Source organism: Python bivittatus, unplaced genomic scaffold (genome assembly GCF_059951505.1).
Source record: "Python bivittatus isolate LINGU-HERP-01145 unplaced genomic scaffold, Pbiv_v1 ctg000070_np1212, whole genome shotgun sequence".
In the NCBI taxonomy this organism is placed as follows: Eukaryota; Metazoa; Chordata; class Lepidosauria; order Squamata; family Pythonidae; genus Python; species Python bivittatus.
In genome coordinates this window covers 19,889,280-19,912,883 of record NW_028277034.1, presented here as the reverse complement: position 1 = coordinate 19,912,883, position 23,604 = coordinate 19,889,280, and the positions used below count along the sequence as shown (strand labels likewise).

General features: G+C 36.5%; 1 protein-coding gene and 1 non-coding gene across 12 annotated transcripts in view; both read left to right on the top strand.

Moving 5' to 3' along the window:
* Positions 1 to 23,604, top strand: part of TMEM131L (transmembrane 131 like) — a 77,093-nt gene that overhangs the window by 21,513 nt on the left and 31,976 nt on the right. For 8 of the 11 annotated variants that reach the window (XR_003084418.2, XM_025165027.2, XM_015887641.3 and 5 more), the window contains exons 4-10: positions 7,487 to 7,555; positions 8,342 to 8,465; positions 14,353 to 14,469; positions 18,700 to 18,810; positions 21,272 to 21,349; positions 22,996 to 23,146; positions 23,252 to 23,310. Coding sequence is in view for 10 of the 11 variants with exons in the window: in XM_025165027.2 (XP_025020795.1) it covers positions 7,487 to 7,555; positions 8,342 to 8,465; positions 14,353 to 14,469; positions 18,700 to 18,810; positions 21,272 to 21,349; positions 22,996 to 23,146; positions 23,252 to 23,310 (709 nt within the window). In the remaining variant the exon portion in view is untranslated. The remainder of the gene's footprint in view (positions 1 to 7,486; positions 7,556 to 8,341; positions 8,466 to 14,352; positions 14,470 to 18,699; positions 18,811 to 21,271; positions 21,350 to 22,995; positions 23,147 to 23,251; positions 23,311 to 23,604) is intronic. The other 3 variants (XM_025165030.2, XM_025165029.2, XM_088132732.1) reach the window with 3 other exon arrangements.
* LOC112540348 (small nucleolar RNA SNORA66) lies at positions 20,339 to 20,469 on the top strand. The gene has a single exon (XR_003084419.1). It is a non-coding gene; the product is annotated as a small nucleolar RNA SNORA66 (small nucleolar RNA).

Genomic DNA, 23,604 nt, shown 5'->3' with positions numbered 1-23,604 from the left:
TGATTAAGCTACAGAACATATTTTTTTCTCTATGTAACTCTTGCTCCTGTTTTAAAAGAAACAGATACTTGGAGAGAGTACTACACTGCTCTTGAATTTGCAGCTTACTTAAACCAATTTTACTAGCAGACTGTATTTGCAGCAGAATTGTGCAGTACATATCACTTTAAAAAAGTCTTATTCAGCTCTGTGATAAGACTTGAACTATTCATGTTACCTACATTGGCAGATCCTTTATATAATTCCAAAATCTAGTTTATGTTGTTAATCTGAGGGTGGGAATTGGATTGTATTAATAATATATTAAAATGTGGCTGGATGTAATGGTATTTAACCTAGTGTGTTAACTTTCTATTGCTTCAAATTGCATTTCCTTTTTTACAGCAGAGGTAACCTCAGTGTGCATAGAACAGGGCGAAACACTTTTTTTCTTTAACCCTTTTATCTGAAATAGATTCCATGGCTATTTGGATCAAGATTATCCCTGGTCATTCCATGGGACTACATCTGTGTATTAAAACATAAGCCTTTGTCTTACCAAACAAAAGTTAAGCTGGATTTGCATATACAATCTCCTTTGGGATAAAAGATGTCAGTGCAGATTGCATGGACATTTGACCTAAGTGATTCACATATAGATATGAAGTTCAGTATATAAAATATCAAGTCAGAGAATAGAGCAAATGGCTGGTTTCATGCTAATCCCTTACAACATGTACATGCTAATAAAAGATGTTCTTGAAATTTCGTTTATTTTTAAAAACCTTTTAAAACTCCATTCACAATTACTCATTTATAGATATTCATAAAGTATATTAAGTTGTGAGAAATTTATAATGGATTTTCTGTTTAGAATTGTCTTATTTATAAAATAAGCCTCATTTCTTCAGAATTCTGGCGTACAGACAGTCCCCTAGATACAAACTTTCAAGTTGCGAACTTCCGCCCATATGAACAAGATGGACCCGGAAGTCAGAACTGGACATCAGGCTGGAAGTCAGGAAGAAGGTGCACCGCAAACTAAACCTTTCCCGCCATCTCCCAACTTCCAGTTCCAACTTCCAGTCCTGACTTTTCACATGGTCGGTTGTGTTTGGTGTGTGGCAACTGCAAATTGCAAACTGAAAATGTCTGCAATTAAGCACAAGAGTGCTGATGGGGAGGGGGTAGCACAAAGAAGCAGCAATCCATTACGATGCTCACAAAGATGGAGATATTAAAGAAAATAGGGGGGGGGGAGAAGATGGCAAACATGGCACGATCCTATGGCATGAATCGTTTCATAATTGGAATGATCATTAAAAACAAAGGCAAGATCACGGAACACATCAAAAATCCAGTGCCTATGCAATCCCCGATATTAAGCAAGAGGAGAGGAAAAGTGATGGAAGAGATGGAGGTGTTGCTCTGCATGTGGATTGAAGACCAGCATCAGCGGCATGTGCCGCTTAGCCTAATGGTGATCCAGAGAAAGCTAAGAGCTTATTCCATGACTTAAGAAAAAAGGCTGGTGAAGGTGCTACTGAAGAGGTGTTCGCTGCAAGCCATAGGTGGTTCCACCACTTTAAGGCTTGTATGAACCTTTATAAAGTGAAAGTCAGTGGTGAGGCAGCAAGTGCAGACAAGGCTGCAGCCAAGGAGTTCCCAGAACCCCTAAGGAAGATGGTTATTTGCCTCAGCAAATATTCAATGTGGATGAAACAGGGCTTTATTGGAAAAAAATGCCGGGCAGAACGTACATCAGCAAGAAAGAGAAGACCATGCCGAGCTTCAAAGCTGTGAAGGATAGGCTAACTGTGCTGCTAGATGGCAATGCTTCTGGTGACCTGAGCCTAAAACAACTGCTAGTCTACCACTCTGAGAACCCATGAGCTCTCAAGAACATCTCAAAAAGCTAATTTCCTATTGTGTGGAAGGCTAATGAGAAAGCTTGGGTTGCCCTTCTCATCTCTGAAAATTGGTTTTTCCACCATTTCATCCTGGAGATGGACAGATACTGCCACGCGAAAAACATTGAGTTCAAGATTCTGCTGATATTGGATAATGCCCCTGGTCATCTACATGAAGGTTGTATATCTGTCTCCCAACACCTCCTCTCTCCTGCAGCCCATGGGCCAGGGAGTGATAGCAACCTTCAAAAAATACTGTCTTTGGTGCATATTTAGGCAGGCAGTCCAAGCAACCGAAGTGGACTCCCAGATGACTTTGTGCCAGTTTTGGAAGTCCTACAACATCTACAAGGCCATCAAGAACATTGATGCAGCCTGGTGTGAGGTTAGCCCTGCAAATATGAACAGGGTGTGGAAACGTCTGTGCCCTCAGTTCATTCATGACTCTCACAGGCTTGAAGTGGCAGAAAGGGAGTTGCAGGCTGTTATCAGCAACTTGGTTGCCCTCAGCAAGGAGCTTCAGCTCAACCTGGAGGAGGGGACTTTCATTAGCTACTAGGTGCACAGATAGAGGACCTTTCCAATGAAGACCTCATGGAGTTGGAAGAGCAGCGAAAACAAAAAGAAGAGGATCAAATCACTGAAGCGGTTGATGGCACAGAGGTTCAGCTTAATTGAGAAAGCACTATCACTTAGATGCAGGACCTAACATAGAGCGCTTCACCAAGATGTCTGCAGCTGTCCATGATGCAATCCAGTGCTACAGCATCATTTATGTGGAGAAGAGGAAGACTACCACCCAAAGTTCATTGGACCGCTTCAGGAAGGTGGAAGAAAGTGCTGCTTCAACTACAGAGGACGAGCCAGTGCCATCTCCGCAAGTGCCTACGCCATCGCTGCAAGCACCTATGACATCGCTGCTCCTTGTGTAAGGTATGAACTGCACTTGTTTTTTATGCTTGTTGGACTTGCGAACAAAATGGATATATGAACAGCATCTCGGAATGTGACTAGTGACTTAATCTTGTGCCAGTATTAGCTTATCCACTTGGGTCCAGTGGCTGTTCTTATGAACCGGACACCTGATGACTTATGGACAACTCCAGCATGGCTGAATAGCAGTTTTATAATTTCATTTCAGTTTTGTTCCTCTAAGTGGAAATAATCCAATTTGGTTTGGATATCATGTTAAACTAGGCTTACGCAAAATTGTAGCTGTGGACATCAGTGGGTCTGCAGTTGCCTCTCTTGGAGCCTGTTTGGCTGCCTTTTATTTTATTTTATTTTTATTTTTATTTTTTGTGCCTTCAAGTCAGTCTTTGACTCCTGGTGACTGCCTAGACTAGTCCCTGCAGTTTTCTTGCCAAGGTTTTTTGGAAGTGGTTTACCATTGCTACTTTTCTAGGCTGAGAGAGAGTGACTGGCCCAGTCACCCAGCTGGCTTTGTGCCTAAAGGGGGACCAGAACTCATGATCTCCTGGTTTCTAGCCTGATGCCTTTAACCACTACACCAAACTGGTTCTCTAATTCCTGATGTGTTTCTTGAAAATGGTGGGAATAGCTCAAGATCGTATTGTAGAAACTGGTTGGCTTAGTTCTTCACCTTTACCCTGACTTAGAACTTGCATACGGGCAGTACATGGTCCATTCCAGTCAGCCCTTGGCAAAATCTTTGCTGTTATAACTGAGTTGTTCTACCTCCTTTTAGCAATAATGTTGTCAATCTGATTTCTTTGTGTTCCATCTGGTGATATCCATGTATATAGGTGTCATTTTTGCCGTTTGAAGACTCTATTAGTGATGAAGACATCATTGGATTGACAAAAACTGATAAGTTGTTTTCCTGTTTCATTTCTGTTTCCTAAGCTATATAGTCCAACTACATTTTTCTCCTTGCTATTTCCAACATTGGCATTCAAGTCTCCACATCTTACCTGCATGTTCTGTAAATTTCAGATTGAACTTGACCATAAACCTCATCAGCTTCCTATTCTACATTATGATTAGAGCATAAACTTACTCAGCTGTCCCATCAACTGGTTATCTGAAAAATCTAGCTGATAGATTTGGTCATTGACTACGGTGTACCCAAGTACTGTCTTTGCTTTATCTTTTCTAACTTTGAAAGCAGTGCCATTACGTCTTTGCTTTTTATCTTTTGAGTACAGTAGTAAGCAGTATGATCTTCTGACTTAGTGTCCTATTCTAGTCCATTTCAATTCTCTGATGCCGAAGATGTCAGATTGTAGTCAGTTCATTTCAACTTTCACTGTGTTGACCTTTCCTGTCTTTCTGCTGCTCACATTCCAAGTTCCTTCTGTACTTCTGTTTTTGCAATTTCACATATTCTTTCTTTCGTTTGCATGGCAACATCAGCAACTTGATATACTGAAAGCTTTAATATAGTCGCATCATAAACACTATTCCACCTGAAAGATCCTCAGCTCTTCCTTAGTAGCATACTTAGTGCCATCTGACCTGAAAGGCTCGTCAGCCAGCATTATATTGCCAATCGCTTTATCTTGTCTGTCCATGTGGTTTTATCATTGCCTTCTGGCAAGTATGAAATTATGCCTTTGCCATTGTCACTAAAATGATCATCTACTTCCAGCATCATCGTATATCACTGCAGCCTAATATAGATGCCTGCTTATTTTAGCTGGTGTCAGCTTTCCAAGTAGGCCAATCAGGAAATGGACTCCACTTATTGGAAATATTGAAACTCTGCTTTCTTGATATAGTAACAGAATCTTGAAAGCCTGCATTTTCCCTTCCCTCTTATACCAAGGAAAATCAAGGCATTGTCACTTCAAATTTCTTCCCTTCCCGGAGTTAGATCATGTTTTGTTGTGTCACATTCCTATTTCAAAGTAATCTCTGTAGTTTTCTGTAGCTGGGCAGCTAGATGACCTTCACGCCTTGGGTAATCCTGTTGGAAATATGTACTCTTGATGTACACTCCCAGTGCTTTTTATTCACTCGACCCAGGAACACTCCTTACCCTACCACAGTGAGGCAGCATAGCTGGACTTGATGTGATGAGAAGCAATATTGAAGATAGGAGATGAAGTGGTTGCCTGTTTTGTAAGGAAAACATTCTGTTTAAGGCTTTCCAGTATTATAAACTAAATGGTGCTTTTTCACTGTTCATATTCTTATCTGGCTATGCAGTCCACTACAGAAGCAGATATATGTGCAACAACTGGATCTGTCAATCTAAATGTTATGAAATACAAGATCAGAGGGAATTAAGGTTTTTAGACCAGTTCTGTTAATATGGACAAGGCTACATGGCAACTAAAAAAAAATTACAAAAATGAGAGCAGTTTCATTTTTGAAAAGCTGATTTTTTCTGTTACTTCTGATTTGAAACAAATGAATGATCTGGACCAATACTAGGTGTTTGTATAGTTTTATTTATGTACCTACCTACCTATCAAATTTATATGGCTGCCCATCTCACAAAAAGTGACTGAGTGGCGTACAACACTGAATGAAATAAAAATAAATATATAAAAATCATGATTGAAAATACAAAAATATAATTAAAATTGTAATAAAGTTGTAGTGCTGCTGATTGCATTCATTGAAATTAATATAGCTGTAGGCTTCTGTTCTTAGAAGCCGATTCATGCACAAAAATTGATTCATAGGTGTGTGGGGAACAGGTATTATCTAAATGAATGCATGAGAGAAAGCTAGGAAACTGCAAACTCAGTAACATGTACTGCCTTTGGCATTGTGATTAAAACTAGGATCTGGCTCCAGTGTAAAATTTTGGATATGTTATATACCATTAACAATTATTTTTTGTCTGAAATAGAAGCCTCTGAGAATTGGGCAAGTTTTCTCCTGTAAAGATAAAAATAAGTTCACATATATGCTTGCTGCTGCTTTTAATTAAAAAATAATAAATATAAACTTTTAAAAGAGAGCCACTTCTTGAGGGATAGATAGAAGAAATAAATATCAGAATACAATATTAACACTGCTATCATGGATGAGCTACATGGAAACTGATGAGGCAGGGGGAGCAGAGCCCTGCTTATTCTTCTGAACCTCTGCCATCTTGCTGATGGTACAGAAGTTCTGTCCTTTATCCTTTGTACCCAGATTGGTAGGTCAAGAGTCAGTATGACTCAGTGATTTTTTTTTTTCCATTTGAGCAGAGGCTTGTGACTTTAGCGACAGGCAGATCATACAACATACTCTACTTTGTCCTTGTTAGGGACAGATTGTTGTGCACTACACTACCTTGCTGAAGCCAACAAAGAAACATTGAAATAGTCACTTTAAAAAAAAAAGAGAGAATGGCCATAAGAAGATTGCAGTCTCTTAGATCTGGGGAGCACTGTGATATTTCCCTGTCAGATCATGTCCAGAAGATAGTACTGCATGATTCCGTTTCAATAAATAACTCTTCTACAAGATTCCATCCTATATCTGTGCTATTTAACATCTATACAAAATCACTGGAGGAGATGTTAGAGATTTGCATACTATAAATATTCAATAACACTCAGCTCTAACTCTAATTCTGTCCTGAAAGGAAGAAATTGGTACCTCTGAATATTTCCTACATTTGATGATGAACTAGATGAGGTAGAAAAAAACTGAAATTAAATGTGGATAAAGGGTGGAGGTACTATTATTACATAGGAATCTGGACTTGAGAATTGAGGACAAGTCCTAAAAAAGTACAGTGGAACCTCGGGTTACGAATTTAATTCGTTCCGTGACACTGGTTGCAACCCGAATTGGTCGCAACCCGAAGGAAATTTCCCCATAAGGTTCAATGTAATTACCGCTAATCCGTTCTGGCGTGGAGGACAGGGAGGCGGCTATTGCTTGGAGGGAGAGTCCTCCTCCCTACGACCACGTGTCAGGGGCGGAAAAATGGCCGCGGACCACGTGTCAGGGGCGGAAAAATGGCCGCAGACCGCATGTCAGGGCCGGAAAAATGGCCGCGGACCGTGTCACGGGAGGGAAAATGGCCGCGGACCGTGTCACGGGAGGGAAAATGGCCGCGTATCCTGTTCGTACCCCAAGGCGGAGTTCGCAAACCGAGGTAAATTTTTGCGGCCGGAGCTGGTCGCAACCCGAAAAATTTATTAACAGAGGCGTTCATAACCCGAGGCACCACTGTAGATCCATAATCAGGAAGTACTTCTTGGTTGTCACTGGACTTGCAGGAGGTAGCAGTTATTTCTGGTGTACCAGATACAGTCCTTCTTGAGTCACTTAGATTTGGTGGTAGTTACCCATGCTATTGTTACTTCCTGCCTTAATTGTTGCAATGCACAATACGTTGGGCTACCAGAGAAAAGGTGTATAAATTGCAATTGGTGGATATTTGCCAGTATGTACAAATAGATAACTTCAATAATGCTTTCTGTAATGTATTTATGTAATAGGTGTGCTCTGATTGCCTCATTCTTCTCTCTAAGAATATTAGTTTAGCAATAACCCGAACACCAGAATTAAAACAAAAACAAACAGAAAAGCACCAGATGGCATGCCATGCATTTAATTGATGGAATCTTTACATATTCCCTGATCTAACATGATTCTATCGTTATTGCTATATTCTTTTTCAGGTTCTCTGCAAAAATGCCTAATGGGAAGATTCTTCATTTTCACCCTTCTATTCTCCATTTTGGAATGCAGTGAGTATTTTGCACTTTTTCAGAATAAAGGAAAAATAATATATCAAAATAATATTTTCAGGAAGACAGCCGTCTTTGTTCCCTTCATTACAATTATTATATAAAATACATCTACCTTTTCCAGGTGATCATGAAAAGGAAGGTAAATCATGGGCGACATATGCCAAATATTTTTAATTATGAAGGAAGCAACGTTAACTTTTAAAATAATTACAGCTCTTAAGAGAAATATGTAAAATAACTGTATAGACTTGTTTTATCATCTAAACTGTTTATTTACTTAGATCATAAACTTAGTGTTATACCAAACCATGGTCATCATGACGTGATCAAAGTCAGGCTTATGTGCTTCTATGTTGAGTCTCCCACAGTTCCTCTGTAGGTCAGCCATAGTATGTTGTTGTCCTTAAACCCAATTCAGCATATTTATTTTTATTATTATTAAATTTAATATAAATATTAATTTATTAAATTAAAATTCAAACAATATTCTTAATTTCTGGTTTGGAAAGCAAATGAAACCAATATTTGGATAATACATTCAAATCAGCAAATTTTGAGAGAGTCATAGTACTAGAAAAGGAGAATTCGTTTCTGTCATTCTAAATCATGGCTTGATACTATGTCTGAGTTATTCCAAATTTATATTTTTTAAAATACTGTTGGAAATAATGTTATTTTTTTGGAATATAATTGTGGTATTTTGAGTTTTGAAACTGAATTGGAACAAAAATAATGATCTGTCATTTTAGCACTCTCCTATTTCTCGTTTTCTTGTTTCCCTAGGTTACTGGGTCTGCCCAAAGCTAAAATGCTCTATGCTTACAACCCTAATAAGGATAGAGACATTCTAGTGAATTCAGTGTTTACAATGACTAGACATTTTCATGTGTCCCCTGCTCATAACAGAGTGAGTATTAATGTATTTTTGAAAACATTGTTGGAGTAGAGCGCCAAGTTTAAACTTTTCATTCACCTGAAGCTTTAGCTAAATGGTCTCCTTTTTCTTAAATTTTCCCAGCTGCCAGTCTATTCTTCATCTTGCAGCATATTCTACCAGAATGAATTGGATGTGCCCCTGTGAATATTTTAATTGGTAAAAGAAAAAAGTTAAGATCTTCCCCAGCCTGATGTATCTTAAAGGACTTTAAAAAAAAAAAAAAAAACACCTTCCCCCTTTTTTTTTACATTACCAGATTTTTTGGGAGGGGCAATTGGATGGTGTAGTCATCTATATGTTCAGTTCTGTTTGTTTATAATCACCTTCTAACAGTGCTCTTGTGACCCAGATTTGCCAAAATGGCAATGGTTACATTGGTAGGCAGAGGATCAATTTATAATTAAAAAAAGAAGTTATATCCACTCATATCTGAAAAGAGCATAACATTGACTTGCTGTTGTCACATAAATAATCAGAAGATGGAATGCATTGAAGGGGATACAACTTCTTTTTTTAGTACATTTCCCTGGTAGAAAAAAAATAGAGCCTTTCCTTTATATCATTCAAAGAAGGACAGAATTTTGTTGGAAGAAAAAAACTTGCAAAAGAGAGCAAACATCGCACTTAGAAGAGAGCAAACATTGCTTGTAAACATACATATACAGTTGTGAATAAAATATTATACTTTATCAAATGTACATAACACTGAAACATTATTCCTGATATATTTTACTTATGTGTGGTTGTAGAAAAAGTGTTAATAATATAGAGCATTCAGTATAAAAGCCCCATTTATAACCAAAACTTTGGTTTTTTGTTAAGATCCATTTATTCTAGCAATAATTGTTGTATCACAATAATTTAGCCGCTTTTCTGGTATTTTAGAATACCAGTCGTTTAATAGCAAATGCAGAATTGCTTGTTGAGGGCAACCTGAGCAGTTTATGATTATAGAAGACATTAGCTCCAGCATCCAAGAATGATATATGAGTCATTTCAAAAATACGTATGCAACTGATTCAGTATCTAAACATATACATAAATACTCTTGAATGTGAATATTATTGAATATCCCCATCAGTGCCATTGAGGGCATCTAGATGTGCCAGTGTAGACCTTTCTGTGAGGCCACGAGAATGTGATAAAAGATTTGAAAGCGATAAAGGAGGAATGCATAAGCTCATTGTAAGCAGAATATTAGATATCAGCTTTATCCTTCTCCACATTAAGATCTAAGATTCTTTGCTTGAGTTCAGATTTTTCCTATAACCAGCATAGATATAGATTGTGAGTAGACCTGCAGTGAACTGGCTCACTGTTCAATATCTGTGTTATTATAAATGCTGCTGCTGTCTTCTCTGCAGCTACAATGAAGTCCTCATTCATTAGTGCTATTTTATCAGACTGAAACACTTGAAATCAATCTCAGTCTTCCATCTCTTGAAAATGTCAATCCTCAAATCTTAAATTGTGAATACAAAAAGTTTCTAACACAGTAACAGAAGCTGTAGGGTGAGAGCTATGGGTGCAGCACCCAAATTATTAAAAGCTGAAGCACTAAGCACTCTTTTATATGGTCCTGCATGTGCAAGGATATCAGTGTCCTATAAACCTTTCTGCTGAGGAGGCCCATTTGAAGCTCTGATAGTCTAAGTCTAAGACACAGAGCTGAGGTTTGACTCCACTTATACTGATAAATAGACACACTTTCCTGTGGAAGAACCAAATTATGTCTGATATTTACAACCTGGTAAAAGATTTTAACCAATAAGTTCATTTATAACTTTGCATTATCATATCACATTTTTAAAAATAAAGGTGAGTTGACAGCATGTTACTGTGATCTGTTTCATTTTGGGGAACATATTACAAAGTTTTTTCCCCCTTCTTGTAAAACTTAATATTTTTCCTGTTATAAGCATATGACGTGAATGCATACAGGATGCAAACAGCAAGTTTGAAATGTGGTTTCCTGGACATCAGCCCCTGAAGTATAGGCCAATTGCATTTGAAACTGCAGAGACTGATGTGGGATGAAAATCTATATATGTGTAATTCTCATACATTTAGCCTCAATAGGCTAAGCTTTAGCAGAACGTGAAAGCAGTTGCATTAATGAAATATTTAAAATACGGTTTGCAGAGTTTAAGTGTATGTTTTCCTATTGCAAAATAAAATTTATTTGCAGTACAGCCCCAATGATGTTTACTTTGAAGTAAATCTTCAAAATGCAGCCATAAACACTGCCAACATTTAGATATACCTAAAATGTATTAAATTGTTTTTCCATAACACTTCCTCTCTACCCCCATCATGTCACAAATTATTCTGAAATTGACCTGATTTCAGGGGAAGCTTATTATGTTGCAGGTTCAGTTGCTGTTGAAAAGCATAGGTCAACATAAACCAAATATATAGAAATGTAAACCTATTTCCATAGAGATTTTTGCATCCTGTCCTGTTAATTGTCATTTTTTTTAAAGCAAGGATCTTTGTTATAGTAATTTCATTAAAGATTACAGTTTACAACAATAAGAACTAATACAAACTAAAAAAAAGAAAAAAAGAAAAAATAAAAGTGCAGAAAAGAAAAAATAGAAAGAAAAGAAAGAAAAAAATAAGAATATAGTAATATATTCTATATTTATATATATTTATATATATATAAAAAGAAGTGACTTCCCCCTTCATCACAAGTATAAACAATTTTAGTAACTTATCATCTTCTCTTAAAATGCAACAAATGATCTCTTCTTCCCATATCCCATCTCTTATCTATAAACAAATCCATAAAACATCATCATTTCAGTCCTGATGTCAGCAAAAATCCATTAAGGGTTATCAGAGATAACATATCTATTTTAACCTTGATCAAATAAACCATTATATTCCTTCCTTTTACTTCTAACAGTCTTGATCTTTAGTCCCATCAAATAATGTCCTAGAACTTGATTTCTTTTCGTTTTTTTCTTTGTCCCTTCTCACAAAATTCTTCATGGCTTTAACAAGCCTCTTTCGTAAATCAAATATAGGAAAATTGTCCATGTCACTCTCTTGGTTTGCTCTTTATATATCCCTTTTAATTATTAAGACATCAGCTGGTTTATTTTGTATGTCTAGTGTAACATCTTTTTCCATCTGATTCTTGTAGCCTGTCATTTTTAAATCCACTTTCAGATCAGTCTCAGTCTTGTCAGGTAAAACTTTTCTTTCATAACATCTTTGAAACACAGTCTATCTGTAGAGGCAGACACTCTTAAAATTAACTTCTGGGTCCATTGTTCACAAATATCCTTCAATATGTACAATGTTAAAATATTTTCCTTCATCCGTATTAGTAAGTAGAGTTTGAGTGTTCTTCTCCTTTAATTGTAATTTTTAGTTCTAGTTTCCTCTAGTGTCCAGTATTTAAAATCTGCCCTTAAGTTTTTTTTTTAAGAATTCAAAACAAAAGCATTTTCCCATGGGAAGGATTCTTTATAATTAATTCCAAAATCTTATTTTAAATTTATATGGACCCTTAGTCTGTTTGTAACTTTCTAAAATCAGAATTTTTAATCACTCTTTTGCTGTTTATTCCAGAAAAAAAAACTTTAAACTTGTATTTAAAACTTCTTTCACTAAGGATTGAAGGAAACGTAGCTGGTGCTGTAAAACATGTTGATCCAAATGTTCCTAATAGCTGAAAAGCAGTTAACAAGCAAATTCTGAAAGTTATTAGAAAAGGAAGTATGCGAAGCCAGTGCCCTTTTAAAGGCGCCAACTGCAGTTTGAGCAAGATAGCTATCCCTTGTCTCCTAGAGCTCTAAACCTACTGGAGACCTCTGTCTTGTGGTCTCCCCATGGGGAGCAACTATCAGGGGCACTTGTGGGCAATCTCAACTCCTCTCCTTATCTGGAGAGGAATTATGAAGAGGCAGTCTGTTTGCCTGCTCTTCATTCCGCTGTGGTCATTGGCTCCGCTTTTCACAGAGCCATCTTCAGTTGGCCATTTTTTCCCTGCAAGTGAGCTAAAGCAAGCATCTTAATTTTGCTTCTTTTTTGTTTATGATAAAGTAAGAGTATCTGTTGCATTTGTTAGCTGCTGGTTAATTTTTTCAGCTGAGAAACTTAGAACAAAGAGAATAGTTCATTTCAGAAGAAATGCTAAGCTGTATTGTAGGGTAAACACCTTAGGCTTAGGAGCTCCTTTTATCCTCTGCTCTCCTGTAGCTGGAAAGAGTACATCATTATTTTTAAAGAAGTTTTTAAAGCAGTTTTCAACACCAGAAATGGGTCCCTTCTCTGAAACAGTGCCATCTGATGTCACCTAAGAGCCATGCCTGATAGCCTAATAAAGGTTTTGTATTGCATTTTAATTGGAACTTTTTATTTTGTCTTCTGGGTTATTGTACGTCACCCATAATCACAGTGTTCGAGTTGGGTGGCCATGTAAATGCTTTATATAATTACACACACACACACAAACACACCAACTAAACAAAACTAAAAACTCAAAAAATCCACAATATATCTACTATAAAGTTATATAAAGCCCATTTAAAGAAAAAAATCCATGCTATTAATATTATACAACTTTCTTCAATTTTAACATTATGATTCAATTTTTAAGCAATAAATTAAATTTAGACTGTATGGAATCATATTGTAGGTTATGATAAGTAGATTGAATGTAGATTAGTAGATTAGAAGTATCCAGTATCTCCTATGTGAAAAAGACATCATATAATTAGCCTGAACTAGAATTCAACAAAGCTTTGTATGCATGTAACAAACAACATTTAGTTTAAACTATGACTTGGATTATTTCAATTTCCACATTAAAAAAGGAACAGATAAATGCATGAAACCACTGTTAAACTCACCAAAGTTTATTACTGTTACAAGCGATAAGATTAAGTTCCTTAGACATTGTAGCTGTACTGATTTGTGACAGACCATACATTGCCATTTCATCCAGACCTTACAAGCTGTGGCTTACAGTTCTAGTGTAAGAACAAGCCATGAGGAATGAGGATATGTGAATATGATACTAATCACTGCTGTTGCATGAGGGGTGAAATCCATTTAAAATGGATTTTGTACTAAGCCATAATACAGTCATTTTTTAGCCTGGAGTAATTTGTGAATGCATCCATTATGAAGTAGTGTTGGTTGTCAGGCCTAGCCCAAAGAACTCCTGGAGACCATGCAGATTCAATCAGCAAGGTTTATTTGCCAGCGCCTGTTTACAGTTCCCAGGCTCTACTATCTTCTGGAATGTTTAGGGATGCGCCAACTTTCTCTGCTTATCTCCAGAGCTTTGCTCTGGAGACAAGAGCACCGTTTTCACCCCCCTTCCTCCATTCCAGTCCATCACATTGGTTCAGTCATGCCATTATGGTTTGTTAAACTGCTATGCCTGCAGTCTTAATGTGAATAGCTAATGGCTGAATTCATGACCCAATGTTTAGCCATAATCTGGGTTTATATGGTTTTTGGCTTAGTTGTGTATGAACTTGGCCACTGTGACTCATAAAAATGGTTTGTAGCTTAGTGTTATGGTAACTTAGCCATGCTGGTTTATCAAAGCATGGTTAAAACAAGCTATGGCATAGCATATATAAGCCCAGATATTAGAACATCACTACTATGACACTTTGAAGACAACCATTTCCCCCTGTGGGTTATAGGACAGTGTAATACTTCTGAGAGTTGGTGTCTAGACTAGATGAAATGATGTGCAAGTGAATATTGGCTAGCTTTATCATAGTAGGGCAAAGAAGCAGTGGCTATCCCTTTGTAATTTATAAGTCTGTAATAACTTCATGGCAATTTAAGTATATTGAACATCAGATACTTTTTATTTTACTTGTAGGTGATTCCAGCAATGGGAAAAATTTATTTCAGAGTACTTTTTCTTCCAGTAGAAGAAGGCAGTTTTGAAAGTTCATTATTTATAAATACCTCATCTCATGGAATATTTTCATATCAGGTAATATTAATTTACAAGCTTGAGATACAGAAGATACTTGTTTTCAAATGATGGTGTAGAGGGCAAACCAGTGAAATCTGCCAGAACTGTGCAGTCTGAATAAATACAATTTGCAGAACATTGCATGATATGCAAGAGATTGAAACTTAAAGGTGCCTGTTCCTCTGCTGTTAGCTATCATGAAAGGATTCTACATTAATGTTGGTGATTCTCCCCTTCAGAGGGATAAACTTTATGAATTTAGAAAATGATTTAAAAAAAAACAACAAGTAGTTTTGTAGGGAACATTAATATTTGATAGTCACCTCACATAATTTTAAACTATGTTATACTATTTGGCCTTGAGTTGTTCTTGTAAGGTATGAGGACACAATCTAGGTTTTATGTTGGACTCTTGCTAAGACATAGGCAGTCATGATACCTCATATTTAATTGAGGGAGTTGGTATTACTAGGGCTTCAGAAGTTGGCATGAGTAAGGAGCATTTCTCTGGTTTGTGCAGGTGCCTCTGGATTTTTGAGCAGCTTTGTGCAGTCCCAGTTTGATACAGACTCATTCCTCTCTTTCCTACCAGGAAACATACAGTGGGGCAAAAAAGCCACCAATTGTGCAAGTTCTCCCACTTAAAAAGATGAGAGAGGCCTGTAATTTTCATCATAGGTATACCTCAACTATGAGAGACAAAATGAGAAAAAAAATCCAGAAAATCACATTGTCTTATTTTTAAAGAATTTATTTGCAAATCATGGTGGAAAATAAGTCTTTGGTCACCTACAAACAAGCAAGATGTCTGGGTCTCACAGACCTGTAACTACTTCTTTAAGAGGCTCCTCTGTCCTCCATTCGTTACCTGTAGTAATGGCACCTGTTTGACCTTGTTATCAATATAAAAGACACCTGTCCACAACCTCAAACAGTCACACTTCAAACTCTACTATGGCCAAGGCCAAAGAGCTGTTGAAGGACACCAGAAACAAAATTGTAGACCTGCACCAGGCTGGGAAGGCTGAATCTGCAATAGGCAAGCAGCTTGGTGTGAAGAAATCAACTGTGGGAGCAATAATTATAAAATGGAAGACATACAAGACCACTGATAATCTTCCTTGATCTGGGGCTCCATGCAAGATCTCACCCTGTGGGGTCAAAATGATCACAAGAATGGTGAGCAAAAATCCCAGAACCACACGGGGGGACCTAGTGAATGACCTGCAGAGAGCTGGGACCAAAGTAACAAGGCTACCATCAGTAACACACTATGCTGCCAGGGACTCAAATCCTGCAGTGCCAGATGTGTCCCCCTGCTTAAGCCAGTACATGTCCGGGCCCGTCTGAAGTTTGCTAGAGAGCATTTGGATGATCCAGAAGAGGATTGGGAGAATGTCATATGGTCAGATGAAACCAAAGTAGAACATTTTGGTCTAAACTCAACTTGTTGTGTTTGGAGGAGAGAGAATGCTGAGTCGCATCCAAAGAACACCATACCTACTGTGAAGCATGGGAGTGGAAACATCATGCTTTGGGGCTGTTTTTCTGCAAAGGGACCAGGATGACTGATCCGCGTAAAGGAAAGAATTAATGGAGCCATGTATCGTGAGATTTTGAGTGAACACTTCCTTCCATCAGCAAGGGCATTGAAGATGAAACGTGGCTGGGTCTTTCAGCATGACAATGATCCCAAACACACCGCCCGGGCAACGAAGGAGTGGCTTCGTAAGAAGCATTTCAAGGTCCTGGAGTGGCCTAGCCAGTCTCCAGATCTCAACCTCATGGAAAACCTTTGGAGGGAGTTGAAAGTCCATGTTGCCCAGCGACAGCCCCAAAACATCACTGCTCTAGAGGAGATCTGCATGGAGGAATGGGCCAAAATACCAGCAACAGTGTGTGAAAACCTTGTGAAGACTTACAGAAAACATTTGACCTCTGTCATTGCCAACAAAGGATATATAACAAAGTATTGAGATGAACTTTTGATATTGACCAAATACTTATTTTCCACCATGATTTGCAAATAAATTCTTTAAAAATCAGACAATGTGATTTTCTGGATTTTTTTCCCCCATTTTGTCTCTCATAGTTGAGGTATACCTATGATGAAAATTACAGGCCTCTCTCATCTTTTTAAGTGGGAGAACTTGCACAATTGGTGGCTGACTAAATACTTTTTTGCTCCACTGTAGCAGGATGAGCTCATTACTGTCTTATGAAGAGCAAAGACTCCCATTCCGTCTTTGTGGGGATCAAGGCATCACCTCATCTAAGAATATAGTGTCTTTGTTGTATCTCTAGTTTTTATACTAGTGTAGAACCTGGGTGAAATATAGCACTTTGGTGTGTTAAAGGCAGTTTGAAGAATGTAATAAAGAGCACATGCATTCACACAGTATATGTTTGAACAGAAAAATATAAGAAGTCTTTTAAATACTGCAAAATATACAAATATTTAGAAATAGCTTCTTTCTTTCAAGAAGTCCTTTTGTAGTCAATGCTTTTGCATTGTTCCTTTACATTATTCCCTCCTTTGTTTCTTTTCAAATACTTAAAGAAAGGAACTAAGCAGTTGTCGGACAGACAGAAGAGAAAGCTGTCATTTTCATCCTGATTAAAACAAAAACCATGCAGGGAAGCAGGGATATTTTCTGTCCATTTATGTTGCTTGCCTTTCAAATTTTCTTGGGGAAGGGGTTTTTGCAATTCCTGGAAGGGGAAGAACCTCTTATTAAAAGGGAGGAAGTCTGTTTTTAAACAGCTCACAGGAACCGTTTCAGCAGGATCTCCTGGGACTTGGATAGATTCCCTTCTTTCTCAGGGACATCATCTAGAAAGCCCCTATCCCAATATCCAGTTTATATGACTAAGCAGAAATAGTTGAAATCTCATCTGTCTTTCAAATTGTTTTTTTCTCAGAAATCCATCTTGCAGACTAAAATTCATTTTTTGAAATCATGTTTTAGTAAGCTTATTATTGAAAAAAAATTATATTTGTTATCTTTAATTTGTGGAGTCATATGTACAATTCTGATATAAAATTGTAAAAAGTGATACCTTATTAATACCCATTTGTGTTCTAAATATGTTCATTTGTAATCCATGTGCTGAAAAAACTTAGCCAATAACATCAGTTTTTTTAGACATGTTCATGCTGCCATCCTTTGCAGAAAATGTGTTTTCTTTTTAGTAGAGATGTATCTAGCAGTATATAGAATTGAGGCATTCATGGGTGCTCTGGATCTGGTGTGGGTACCCTCCTTATACCCATTGGCTGCTCCTTAAAGGAGTGGCGTCTTTTCCTGGGCTGACATGGTAGCTGTACCAGCTTAAGAAAATAGAAGTTGAGTTCAGGACATGTTAAAGAACTGGGCAGTGGCCCCGTAGTTGCACCTTCTCTTTGACCCCCTTAGCTAAAATGTGTATTTTTCTGAGCCTGTGTAGCTACTGTGATAGCTCAGAAAAGTTGTCGCTTCTCTTCTTTGTAACACTTTTTAGGCATACATGAAGAGGGCAGAAGTATGGCATACCAGCTTCCACTTTTAAAATTAAATCCATATTTTGTTTTGGTTTGTTATGTTTTTCAAAAAGTTAAAGCTAGATGGGTAAGCTGGTTCAAATATATTGAAGAGAGCATTATGCTGGATATTCCAGCAATAGGTAAAATGTGTTGCTGCATGTCCTGAAATATAAATATATATGAACTTTTAATGCTAATAAGGTACAGTAAAATCTTGATTAAAATACCATAGAGAAAAAAGTGTTCATTAAATCTGAAGTTCTGTTAAATCTGAATTGGCAAAATTTACATCATTACATCATTGACATTTTTGCATCATTTGTAGCCATTTACATCATTTGTATGATTTAAAACACAGGCTGCTAACAGATACAAATAACAAAAATATAATTTACATAATTATGTATTGTGTATTTACATAATTGTGTAAATTACATATATTTTCAGGACTGCTTTATAAAGAACATAATTTGTCTGTTGCTTGGTGGAGTAGGCGTGATGTCCAAAATAAAATTTAGTCGCATCTGAAGTTTCCTGAATGGAGCTCTGAAAATTGAGGTTTTATTGCCCTAAATGTTTACCACTAACAGTACCTTTTTACTATTTTAATACTATAACATGCCATCTTATTTATAGCTTTAATTAAATTAATTTGTAAAAACATTGCAATTCATTAATAAATTTATTGTTGGAAATAGTCAATATAGCATGCTGTTTTACACTAGGTATTTGGAACCGGAACTTCAGAAGCTGTTACAGAAGACTCTAGACAGGAGTTAGCAAATACTTATTTACTGCTTCCACATATCAACAGTATTCAGATCTCACAAACACTGGTATTGTATACTTTTAAAAAATAACTATTTATCTCAATTTCCTGTATAATATTAAGTACAATGTTAACAAGGAGTTTTAAATGCATTGATTACCTGGAAAATAGAGAATAGGTATTGACACTACGACATTCATATAATGAGGTTGTAACAAGTGGGATAAGTAACCCTATTGATCAAACAAATAATTAAAGGCTTGGGATTTGCAGACAAGTGTTTTTGTTGCACTGAGGTTTTTATTTTTTCCTACTCTGCCACTCTAAAAATAAATAAAGCTATCAGTTTTAGCTTTCTCATACATCCATACAACGTAATTCTTCATCCACCTGAATCAGCCAATTTAAGCAGGCACAACAATTCCTGACATACACCAGCTTGGTATATAACTGGTAGCTTGGTATACAATATGAGGCTGCCAGAGAGAGAGAGAAAAAGAAGCATTATATGTGATTACATATACATCGATTCAGACTTTTAAGAAGTGAACACTGAATACTGTTTGGCTAACTTGACAAACCTGGTAGTTTTACTTTTTCTCTTATTCAGGTTTTTAAAATATCTTTTCATCTTGTTTACAAAGAAATATTAATAAGGATTTCATTACATTGATTGCTGCTGTTACTCATTCAAAACAACACAGAGAAAGTTAGACCAATCTATAGTTATTCTGAAGCAGTCTTAAACTCTTTTACATTAGCCAGTATTGTGTAATACTGTGTGCAGTCTAATTCCTGAGGCTGCATGCATCTGGAAGCCCAGAGGTTTCTAAAACTATTACTAAATTGCAATATGTAATGTGACAGATGCAGCAAAATCATTAAACTCAGGACTTCAGGTAATCATGTAATAATATTTAGTTTTAATTAAATTACATTTACATGCAAATATTGTGAAATTTATCTGTTTAAGCTGATGAGTGTGGCTTCATGGGCTTATATCTGGCTTATGCCCTCAGCCTGGAAAAAAGTGTGCATCTTTCTTGTAGTATTTGTCTCCTGAAGCGCTCTAATAGAATGACCAGTAGCTAATGGCCATTTTATAATAGATTGTTAACCAGAACTGAATTAATTGAATGATCATACCGACAGACCACTTTAGAGCAGAAAAAGCAGGAGGGCAAATTTCAGCACACAAATCAGTGTGCTTTCCCAGATTTTTTTTTCCTCTCATGAACTTTTCCTGTTTGTGCCACTGTCTTTAGAAACTTTAGACAAAATAAAAGTGCCTTGGATTCTGTAGAACATAAATATGAGATTTATATGTGAAAGAGTAAAGAGTAAGGTGTGACTTGCGTGCTAAGGGTTCGGCTTCCCATTTCACAAGCAGGAAGAATATAAAAATGAGCTAGAGCTGCAGATTACTGTGTGAACTTTTCTGCTAATGGTTGAGGCTATTGAGGAAAAAAAGGCTTTATTGGCCATTTTGTGGATAAATATGCTTATACAGGACTGGATACATTTTCAAATACTCTTAATAAACATAGAAAAAGGGTGATAATGAGTTTAGGTCTTATTTTAAGTGAGAAGATTTCATGCAAACTCGATCACTGGCTCTGCGTGATGTAGCAGAAGCAAGGGGAACAGGTTTGCTAAATTAAATGTGGTAACTGAAGTATACTAGCCTTAAATGTAGCAAGGCTGCTTACTCTGTACCATGACAACATAAACAGTTCCTAGTTTATTAAAAGTTGCATTGATTGTATTAGTTGTTATGCTATTATTTGTTATACTGATTTGTTAAATGCTCTTTCATGGTAAGTCTGAGTTTAAGTGTAGGGTCTTGCTGATTCTCCTATACTGTATTACAACAAAACCAATAATAAGCACACATTTGGACCATAGGTGGTAATGGTTATAGAAAGAATTTAAGTAAAATCTTATGGCTCCCCCTTGTGGAAATCTAATAACTTTGAGCATAAGAATGAAATGAAATTAGCAACAATACTACTTAAATTTATTAATTTTTATGTTATGTTTTTATAATGATTTATATTTTAGATGCAAACTCTTCAATGAGTACCTTTGACAATCTGATTTGAGACCATAAGACTACTAAATTCTAAATACTTTATAACGTTTATTATTATTTTAATACAAGTGAATAATATAAATTACAATATTAAAAAGCATACATGCCATTTGTATCTTGTTAAAGTGTCTGGAATTACATAGAAATGTTCTTAAAATTATGTAAGTGTCAGGGAGCACGGACTAAATCAGCAAATATATATCCGTAATATTAGACGGAAGGCTTCCATGCTCAGCAGCCTTGGCTCCAATAATTAGAGACCCAGATTTCTCATTTCTGTTAGGAAGCCTAAGCTTTTAACAAAGTAGAAAGTACTTGTCTGTACTTTGACACAGGCTTTTGTTCTATTTAGATATTATCAGTTTCTCCTTATTTTCCTCTAGATTTCAATTTCTTGGACTACTTTATAAAACTACTGGTTATGTATTTTTTTCAGGCAGAAACTAGGAATGTCAGTCATGTAAAAGTTCGCCTTGAATGCAGTTTACATAACAAATTGTATCATTATTTTAAGGTATGGCATGTATGTTTGCTCTTAAATTTGCTTTTAAGACTATCAGCATTTTATGTATGAGGAGTAAGTTGAGCTGCTTTTAGGTATGGCTTGAACCTGTCCTGATTCATTGTTCAGGTAGACATTAGTATATATACTGAAGTTATCTTTTCAAAACTAGTTCTCCCTTCTTTATCAGCTTTAGGTCTCTTTCAAGTAATAGGTGCCCTAAAGTGAGTGCTCCAGGGCCCATTTTAATTTTTATTCATGAACATTATTAGAATTATTTAACAATTATTCTTAAAGATTCTCTTCTGGGGATAATTAGCTTTGTTAAGCATAGCCACTTTTATCCTAGGTATTTTTTCTCTTCAGTTTCAAGCTAGATATTATCTAACAGGTTTCTGTGCTATGTTTGCCTTGATAACTTCTTGATTCTGTTAATATATTAGAGATCTTAAAGTAGTATAGTCACAACTATTCCTCTTATTAAAGTGATGCTAGGGATGTGCAAAACATGCCATTCTAGATTCTGGGAACAGAATGTTCCGTCCCAAGAACAATTGGATTGGAAGTATTCAGAGGAAGAATGGGACATTACAAAATTATCCAGAATATTCCCTTCTCAGAATCAATAGTTTTGCATGTATCTTTTGTGATACCAGTTTTCTTAAGTTTATCACTCCATCAATGAACAAAATAATTGGTTTCAAGAACTCTTTCTTCCTGGATCACTTTTATGGAGGAATAAGTCAACATTGACATCTAACATCACATTAGCAAAAGGTAGCACTTGGAGGCCAGCTTTCCTGAGTCTCACTTCTTTAGGAATGCCCTAAAGCCCCTTAGATATCGAACAAAAGGTGGAGGGGGTATTCCTGAATAATGGAGAGCTTTGGAAGTTCTGGAATGAAGGGCAGTTAGCTGCCAGGAATTTCCTTCTGCCCACACAGTATGGGATATCAAACAAAGCTCTTTCTTTAACACTGTGCTGACCTAAGTCTAAAGACAATAAGATGGAGTTTTCTCCCAATTTTACCTATAGAGCTTTGAGTTTATGGAACACTCAGCGTTGGTGATGAGGTGGCACCTTCAACATCACCGGAGGGCAGGAGAGTAGTTTAGCAATTGCAGGGCAGGCTAAGGTATTCATAACTCTGTTCTTCATAGAAGAGAATAGCAGTGAGATGCGACTGCTGCCCTCTTCATAATGCAGGCATTTAGAGCGTCAAGTGATGGCTTCATTCTGTAGTAAGGCTACTTCTGCTTATTTAATATGATCAAACTTTTTAGTTTCAAATGTGCATTCTGACTTCTAGATCTAACAGTGGATCTAGTGATATTATCAATAATAATATTGCCACCCCTCCCATGCTTGCCTAATTATATGTAAATTATAAATTTAGTTTACATATAATTATTAGACATGATTACATTTAAATTAGTTACATTAAAGTAACATAATATGTACGATACTGCTCTCCTTTGGGGTATCCCTGCCAAAAAATATTTCCTGAGCTAGTGTATATCATACAAGAAGAATGCCAGCAGAGCACCCCTTCACTTGTTACACCAACAGTTTTGTTTTCTTGATGTGGGTAACTCCCATTTTTAAGACTTGCATTTACCTGTGATCATTTTTGGATTTTCCTTTCATTTTATATTAGAATTGTTGCTTTGCATCCAATGACCTGCTGCTAGAAATAAGTTTAATGGTGCGAATGAAAAACGTGCAGCATGAATTTGTGGATCTTAGACAATACTTACTGGAGAACCTTTTTGTAATTTATGTAGCAGCGGATAAAACACAGACCTCAGGTAAGGCCAAGATATATGACCATTTTGACTTTAATTTTTTACACTAAAATATAATACTATAGTAGAGAGTTTACACTTGATTCTGGTTTTATTCTTTTTGTATAGATGCTTCTTCAGTAATCTTGTATGTATTACATTCGGGGAATAACCTTTTGTACGTGCAGGTAATTTTTTTCTATATTACACTTTTGTGTTGTTGGTTTTTTTACATTACACTTTTGTGTTTAATAAATTGCTCACAAATTCCTGTTGATCTATATCTATGAGTTTTACTGAAAAAAGAAATTGGGACAGAAAATCCCCAATTCAAGGAACAAAATGCAAATAGGCATTCTTACCAACATGTTTATGATGTTGAGCAGAATATTCCTTATTTCACATTCTGGTTTAGAAGCAGAAGTTAACCCAGTTTTTTGAACTAGTCAAAATTAGAATTTAAGTGCTGAACCAGGGATACA